The sequence below is a fragment of the Lytechinus pictus genome, chromosome 3 (assembly GCF_037042905.1).
Source record: "Lytechinus pictus isolate F3 Inbred chromosome 3, Lp3.0, whole genome shotgun sequence".
Classification (NCBI taxonomy): Eukaryota; Metazoa; Echinodermata; class Echinoidea; order Temnopleuroida; family Toxopneustidae; genus Lytechinus; species Lytechinus pictus.
The window spans coordinates 74,274,015-74,283,144 of NC_087247.1; the positions used below are offsets into that span (position 1 = coordinate 74,274,015).

Here is a 9,130-nt window from a genome sequence, read left to right on the forward strand (position 1 = left end):
TTATTGAGTGCATGTGCGTAGTCCCCAAGACAACTTTTATTTTGATAAAATTATTCCAGTGTGAAAAATAGTTAAACATTCCATTCAAGTGGTATATAACATTAAGATTTGAAATGAAAGTCATATAATTTTTCTTTTGCTCACATCAACATAATTTCTGCTACATTCATTCAAATTAACATTTTTTATTTCTTCTTAAACCATCCATAAAAATATTCACACCATCATATGATTTTGTACGAGACATCCATATACAATTGAAATGTAATATCTAGTTCACATCAGTATGTGCGTACGACATAGCTTAAAATCGCACTGCATTTAGAGATAATTGTCACGATGGGGTATACATTTTTTTTTAATAATTCCATGATATATTGATCATAAATTTCATATGTAATTTTGCGTGAAACACAATGACAGACATCATTTCGTTATTTATGCTCTACACTAAACCCTTAAAAAATTGCCAAACTGTCAGCAAAGTAAACTAAGAGCCCCTGAGTGGCAACAAATTTTATGTATACGAGATCACTTCTCCCATTACATTTGCGCTCACAGATATCTCTGAATAAATTATAAATTCCAACCAAATGCAAAATGCCATAGCAACAAATTTTCATATACTGTGTTTCCTATCAATTACCATTAATCAAAGACCTATTCTGTCATTAAAAAGAAAAGTGCCACAATTTAGGCTTAAAGGACAAGTCCACCCCAACAAAAAGATGATTTGAATAAAAGGAGAAATATCCAACAAGCATAACGCTGAAAATTTCATCAAAATCGGATGTAAAATAAGATAGTTATGATATTTTAAAGTTTCGCTTAATTTCACAAAACAGTTATATGCACATCCTGGTCGGTATGTAAATGAGGAGACTGATGACGTCATCCACTCACTATTTCTTTTGTATTTTATTATAAAAAAATATTCTAATTTTATCCTCATTGTCCAGTGAAACATTGATTAATTCCTCCATGATAATGTGGAATTAGCAATGTTTAATACCATATGGTTCAGTCAACTTGGTCCTTATTGCCGAATCTGTATATGAAATATTTTATAATTCAAACAAGAAAACACAAATGAAATAGTGAGTGAGGGACATCATGGACTTTCTCATTTGCATGCAACTGGGTTGTGCATATCACTGTTATGTGAAAAATAAGTGGAACTTATAAGTGTCATAACTTTCTTAGTTTACATCCGATTTTGATGACATTTTCAGCGTTTATGCTAGTTTGATTTTTCTCTATATATTCAAATCAATATTTTTCTGGGGTAGACTTGACCTTTAACATCGAATGAAAATCAAGGTTTTCATACAAGTTATCAAGAATCGACAGTGGCATAAGTTATCATTAATTTCAAGTCAACAGGGCCCTGATATAGGTTAAATAATTCCTAACATGTTTACTACATTCATTCTTCTCTTTCAATTCTCTACAACTTTTCTACACGATTGAAACTACTTGTATCAAAATCATATTTTGATTCACATGATAGATGTCAATATGAAATATGAACATTAATTGAGTAAACTCACTAACCGCAACATAAACCTGCCATTTTAAGTACAAGATGGATATATTAGTCTTGAATGATTTGTCTGCTACAAACTTGGCTATCAAAATATCATAGCATGGAAGGTTCCAATATGCATGGCCCTGAAAATCAGTTGACAAACAAAGATAAAAGTATTGCTATTGACGGAGATTTTTTTTTTCTGACAACCCCTGATTTATTTAAAAATCGCTCCCAGGGCCGTGCCAATGTGGCTACCAAATTGTACCGTTGATAATTTAGACTAATAAAAATCCACGTTGAATGAGTTATTTTGTCTAAGCATATATATTTTACAGTCAAATATTTTCCATGAACAAACATGAATAACACGTATGCAATGATTGTATGATTGAAAACCAAATACATGAAAAATATTGCACATTAATCGAGTTAAATTCTCTTTATGGCACGAGACCTTACTCTCTTGGTTGGATACAAGGATCTGTTTTTTTTTTTATTATTATTTGATTTTTTTTTCTCAACATGTGGTAAATTTTAAATTTATAACTCATGTCACACTTAGTTTTATCAAAATATTAATACAAGCAGTATTGATCAAGAGAAAACGGTCACTTGGATTCTATTCACTTGTTAGAGAACATAATGTACGCCTTTGAAATTTATGGATTTGACTAAAATATGGTTTTGAAAGAAATCAACATGAAAACTGTCAATCTGAGGCTAGATGGTGCTGTGCGATGAAAGTTACTCGATCGGTGTTAAGTGTGGACATGATTTATCTTATTTTTATTCTTTTAAGTCCAAAAACTTAGTTTCCCAATCACACCATATCACTGTTTGAGAATTCACTAATAGAAAATTGTACATATATATATCCGTACATATAATGTTGATATTACGACAGAGGATTCTTTGAAACTTTGTAGTTCTCATATTATTGGAAAATCAAATTCAGTGTTGCCACTGTAGCCAAACTATTTTTTTTTTAATTACTCCTGTTAATCAAACATCAGGATAAACCATTTTCACAAGCTGCATTAACTGCATGACTACGGTGAAACTTAGCGTTTTAATACTGTCTTGATCATATTTTATAAAACATGGTGTACTAGGCTGTGAAATACTTGATATTGGTCACCAAGCAAGTTGTACGATGCATCTCGTGGGTGAATGTCAGCCCCAATATGACACTTAGATGTTAAATCAGATTACGGACAATCACAATATTCGTCTAAGAAATCCTTAAAGTTGTATGTACATTTTATTTGTAATGGCACTTTTGACTATCTCTGGAATGGCTAGATTAAAGGAACTTTGTGTTCAATGCAAAGCTGAACAAATTTTATATTGACATTACTTCATGCTAAAAATATGAAAATCACAATATTTTCGAGAAGTATACCTTAATTCAGCTTCCATAGGGTGAAAAGTGGCGACTTGTGTACAATTTTGTGTCTCATTTTGAGAGGGTTGAGTATTTTCCAGTTAGGAGTTGGGGTTCCATAGTTGGTGTTAAAGTCGGGTGGTACGCTAGCGGCCATTTTCTGCCTCATAACTTTGAATGTATTTTTAATATTATCTTCTTTGTCTTTCAGCATACGATCACGATTAGAACCCTTAGTTGGTCGACGGACAGAAAGCATTACTTCTAGATCAGTATAATCTGGCTTCTCCTCGATGACTTTTCTTTCCGTAACGACATCGGCAAGTATTTCAGATGGTGTTGGACTTGGTGGTGAGACTGGTAATCTTCGTGTTTGATTCCAAGACCCATCATCGGCTGTCCGAAAGACAGGCGATATCGAAGGTTGATGGGTTGCTCGAGATCGCGTTTCACTCGCTATGCGGTAATATTCGTCAATCGTAGCAGCATCGTCAGCTATCGTGGACGATTGTCTGCGGAGATGAAGTGGTCGATGAAATATGCAGTCTGTCACCTGGCAAGATTTCCCCGTGCAAGCTTCGACAGTAGTTGCACGTTGGAGTTCGTCTTCAGAAAATTCGGCAGTCATCGAAACATCAAATGACTCTTCCTCGGGTTTGGCTTCAAGACCCTGAGGCTGTGGTCGTCGCTTTAGTTTGAGTTTTGATCGTTTGAAAGTTAGTGGAATATCTTCTTCTTCTTCGCAATGGCTTGATAGTTTAATGTGTGGAGTGTCCGATTTCATATTGGAATCTTCGCTCACCTCAGATTTATCAGTAATTTGTCTCTTAAACTGCATTAATTTCTCATGTCTATCAACTTTATTCGTTTTCAACCCTGGTTTCTGTGATTTAGAGTTAGATGACGATAGATGGTCAACTCCTTTTGTATCCGTGGATTTGGATCCTTGATGTGTGGTGTTTGATTTAGTTGATTTTCGTGCTCCCTGTGATGAACCTTTACCCGATGTAATGAAAATAGCTCGTCCAGGTGTAATCGTATCTGCCCTTGAATCCTCACCGATATCGTCACCAACGGAAGAAATCAAACTTTTATTTGTAGCGCTATCAACTCGACTATCTGTACCTGTTGCTACTGTGTAGTTGGACAAAGAAACATCATCCAAGAACAACCCAGTATCCCAAGCAACACGCCCTTGTGGTTTTGGTGTCTTAGAAGGACTGGATATCAATGGTGAAAATATTCTCCGGTTACCTTCAGAATCAAATCTATAATAAGAATTGAGAGCCTTGTTAGCCTTGTCCTTATCAAGTCTTTCAACACTTCCTCTCTTCGTACGAGCTCTGAAGGCATACTCATCGAATTCTTTTGACATCTTTTTCGTCGAATACCTACTTTGCGAGCGTTTATGTCGTCTAACTGCGCCAGCACTTTTTGTCACCAATAAATCGTTATCGTCCTCATATTGCTCTATATTCTCACCAGTCCCTTCTCGTTGTCGAATTGCGTCCTCCTGCTCAGAGTTCAAACGTTTCAAGAGCTTTTCTATCTCTGCAACTTCTTTGTCGATTTGCAAGAGTCTTCTGCTTTTGCTATCATCCAGAGACTTCAAAAACTTGAAAAGCTGTCTCTCATCGAGTTTCTTGGCTCTCACGGTATGTTGGAGAGCTTGTTTTTGGCTCGTCACCCTTATATCACCCAAGTTCTTCGAGTGTTTGGTAGGAGCTCTTGGTCGATTCCCTCCCTCACTACGACTCAAGCGAGATATTGGTTTGTCTACAGTCATTGTGTCTTTTCTTTCTCGTTTATCACTCAGCCAATACCAAGCACAAAGGGATAGTTAATAAGCTGTAGATCACTTATTGTCCTCAAAGCGCCTTCCAGAGAAATATATCCGACTGAAGAGTGTGTCTTAATAGAAAATGCTGAAACTAATCCCTTGTTTACGCCTCGGTTCTCATCTCATTCAATAGCCAAATTACTTGAGGGGGTAAAACTTACCCTAGTGACCCCTGTGAAAATCTTCAAAAATCCTTTCTGTCCACGTTATGTGAAATAGTTTGTGTGTTGCCCTTCGGGTAAAGGATCTAAAAGTATGTCTTAAAAGACACTAATTAGCTTTCGTTCCCAAAAGTATATCATTCGGCATAATAAACTCGATGGAAGTTATTTCATGGTCGTTAAAGTTTCTTTCCACTCTCAACATGCTCAATATTCATCAGGAGACGCTCCGTTTTAAGATAATCTAATCCGATTTAAAGCTGAAAGGAACATTACGATAGTAGATTCGTAAACTTTCCCAGTGTATACGTTTACGTTGTCCTTGTGTAATGATCAAGGAGACTGGTGGCAGTGGCATCTGCAAAGAAATAAATACACAAAGCAACGAAAAATCATTATAAATCACCTGGAATATACTCACAGGAGCGTCTACAGTTGCAGGGCTGACTGCACTCTATGGTTTTTCACGAAATTGAGGAGGAGAAAAAAGATAAGTGAGAAGATCAGGGAAGAGAAAAAATTATGTCATGTCGCGTTATTATTCCCTATAATTCGATTATACAATGTAATTTTTCATCTATACGACATCATGAAATGGGGTGAAATGATCCAAATCAATTAGCCGATACGGTAATCATGGTATAACGAATTGTCTTATCAAAATAGTGTGTTAAGTTCTATAGTCGCATAATTTGATAAAAAAATACTTGCACGTACCTGACCTATCACAATCAGGGACTTACTAGTGACTGATCTTAGTTTCTTGCCATGCAGGCCGGTTTGCATCATATATTTCTATTATCGTGATAATGGAAGTCACGATAAATGATCGTTATTAGAATATTTGAATCGTTTGCTTCTCGGGTATTTCTATTTGTATACCAATATATTTCGATAACTGAAGAGATAATCATCTTCTGCAGGTTTCATAGTCCGATTTGATAGATAATGGATAATCAGGATTCTTGTCTATGTAAACCTTGGTGCTTCACAGGGGCGGAAATCTCTCCCAATAGGTAGGGGGGACAAAAAGCTGGAAATGGAAAATTTGACAAGCAAAAAAAAAAAAAAAAAAAAGTTATCATCCCCAAAGTAAGGTCATCTCGTCCTAAAATACGTGTTTTATTTCGATTTTGAATAATGTGTTTCTTACCATCATAAAAGACCACAAATAGTAGGTGGGGACATTTGATATTGTGTCCCCCTATACTATTTTGAGTAGGAGGGGGCCGTCCCCCCTGGGATTTTCGCCCATGGTGCTTCATGAAACTGTTCATAAGTTTAATGAGCCACTTTAGGAACGACTGTTATCCTTTCTTGTGGTAATTCACACCTAATTTCCTTTGACGTTGGGGTCACTCACAAGAAAGCGTCATCATTCGTTCGTAAAGTGGCTCGTTACTTACGAACAGCTTTATGGAACACCAGAGGTGAAGACCTTTGGATATTAATGCAAAGTACAATTCATGTTTGGATTTTCCGAAGTTCATTTATTTATATTTTGAACGCGGGGGGAGATGTGATTTAAACAGGATGAAATAAATGTTGTTTCATAGTTTTCGTTTATGATAAAATGGACCGAACTTTCAAGATACCCCTAGAGAATATATTTCGACTCATTCTTTATCAAGGCCCATCATCGATCGTTATCATATCAAAATTCTTGAAATCAAACGGTAAAAAATTCTCCTAATGACTTATAGGACAATCAGATTAATCTCTGACTTATTATATATAAAAAAAACCCATAAAACCCCCATATTATCATGATTATCTGATATATCATGACGTGATCTGATGTAAATGTAATGTAATATTTTCAGCTCATTGCGGGTTAAGCCTGTAATTATATCAAGTTCTGCCTATGATGATTTATCCCGAATACAGACTGTGTTGTTTTCGAGTTAATCATCCGTGCAAAGAGGATGGGTTGTCTTCAGTTGTATATCCTATTTCTATTATGAGTTTGTACAATAATTTTCCCCATTTCTTTCTGAATATTATTTCATGTTATCTTTGCGCCGTACAATCATAATGACATTGTTCACAAAACTGTATAAACAGTTTCTATGGAGTTATTTAAAAGAAATCAGAAGGCTAGATTGGTCCTAAATTTTAAAGTAAAAATTGTGGAAAAGTTAACGGAATCGATGGTAATGCTTTACATTATATGATGCAACTATTGGCCTGTTACTTTGATGGACCTTCGTGATCTCCATTCACTTAATGATTGTTTTCTTAAGACTTCATCCATCATTAACCTCAAGCTTTAAAAGAATATAGTTTATTATACTCACTTAGACAGATGAAAATGAATATTTCTCCAACCATAGAAAGAAGATGTGTTTCATGTTCATATTAAACGTTACAATTTCACCGTACTATCGTGTAGTTAGAAGCGCATGAACCTTGGGGTCACAACCAACTTGTACACACTCCGATAAGAACTCCAAACAACAGTGTCAGATAAAACTGTAGACAATAGATCTAAGTGTAAATGACAAATACTCACAAGTCTAAGACATTTCCCAAGTTGTAAAACTTCTGATCTCGTTAATAATCAAACCCTTCAGAAAGTGGAAACCAGTAATCCATTCTAGTGCACGATATGTTCTGCTTTATGTTGATTTTTAATGCTCTCACTGGTAATATTGATGATAAAATAACTTTCCATTGCGGTGTACAGTTATATTCAGTAATGCTCTCCTATATGAACAGAGTAGCGTGCGTTGTCATGACAACATCGATTTCCCTCCCTTCTAAAGACCTTTACCTCTCAAAGGAACATAGACCGAATCGTACAGGTCAATAATCAGACAATGGAGAGATGGGTGTCACAATCTGTTTACCTTTTCACAAGTTGGCTGTAACTTTCTTCACTGTTTGTTTCTTCACTCAAGACAAATTTGTATAAATATAGTGTGTTACAATGGAAGATTAGGAGAAGACTAGGTAAAACAGGACAGGCACCCTGCCATTCAGGTCATTCAAACATGATATTAGGGAATTCTGTATTTGTATTTTTTCTATCTAGGAATAAGTTACAAAATAATTTACAACCGCACGTTATGGACAAGGTGTGATACTCGACACAAAACAATCCAAGAAATTATATTATATTATATTATATTATATTATATTATATTATATTATATTATATTATATTATATTATATTATATTATATTATATTATATTATATTATATTATATTATATTATATTATATTATATTATATTATATTATATTATATTACATTATATTATATTATATTATATTATATTATATTATATTATATTATATTATATTATATTACATTGTATTATATTATATTACATTATATTATATTATATTATATTATATTATATTATATTATATTATATTATATTATATAATATAATATTATATTATATATATATATATATATATTATATTACCTAAGAAATATTTACTTTATGAAAAATACTTTGCTTAGGGCCTATGTGTTCATCATTCCTGGTGCTCGCATTGTCTGATGTATGAGATATAACATCCCGTTTTCACGTCAATAAACACAAAATATATTTCCTCGCACTTCGAGTTATTATTGTTTTGTGTAGCGACATATGCTTCTTCTTTATTACTATATACTTAAAGTGATCGCCCCCTTAAGGCCTGAATATAAAGAAATTTCCAGTCCGTGCTTACGTTCGCATTAGTGGATTGGTGAGATATGTCTGCTCTTCATGAATTCCTAAAAACAGTCCTAAAAATGTCCTTTTTTTCTGGTCTGAATATCAAAAATTTTCAGCTCGCGCTTCGCGCTCGCATCATTTGGTCAGTGAGATACGTATTCCAACCCCCCCCCCCCAAAAAAAAAAGTCAGTAAGCGCTTGGCGCTTGCATTAGGTGACTTTGGTAAGATACGTGTTCTGTTCATGAATTCCTCAAAATAGTCCTTAAAATGTCCCTGTTTGCCGTCAATATCTACAAATTTTCAGCTCGCGCTTCGCTCTCGCATTGCTTGTTTTGTGAGACAGGTACATATCATGATTTAAAAATTTGCTTATAATGTCCCATTTCTAGGTCTAAATATCAAAAATTTTCAGCTCGAGCTTCGCGCTCGCATTATTTGATAAGTGAGATACATATCTGTTTAATGGCACAGTCCTTAAAATGTCTCTGTTAGGTCAGTATACGTGGTATTTGAACGCGTTTCGCGCGCCCACTAAGTGATT

The 9,130-nt window shown here is 34.6% G+C and overlaps 1 protein-coding gene across 2 annotated transcripts; it reads right to left on the minus strand.

The window, feature by feature from the left end:
* On the minus strand, positions 1-7,652 carry LOC129256709 (uncharacterized). Of its 2 annotated transcripts, none has more exons than XM_054894873.2 (2): positions 7,429-7,652; positions 1-5,274 (listed from the first exon to the last, which is right to left on the minus strand). In XM_054894873.2, exon 2 carries the CDS (start codon positions 4,699-4,701, stop codon positions 2,935-2,937), a length of 1,767 nt encoding a protein of 588 aa, XP_054750848.2. In that variant the 5' UTR covers positions 4,702-5,274; positions 7,429-7,652; the 3' UTR covers positions 1-2,934. The 2 variants fall into 2 exon arrangements, with proteins under 2 accessions (XP_054750848.2, XP_063953779.1); XM_064097709.1 differs by having other exon boundaries at positions 7,214-7,652.
* Positions 7,653-9,130: the final 1,478 nt, after the last annotated feature.

What these genes read in the sequence shown, in the direction of transcription:
- LOC129256709 (XM_054894873.2), bottom strand. Translation starts at nt 4,701, where the DNA reads ATGACTGTAGACAAACCAATATCTCGCTTGAGTCGTAGTGAGGGAGGG.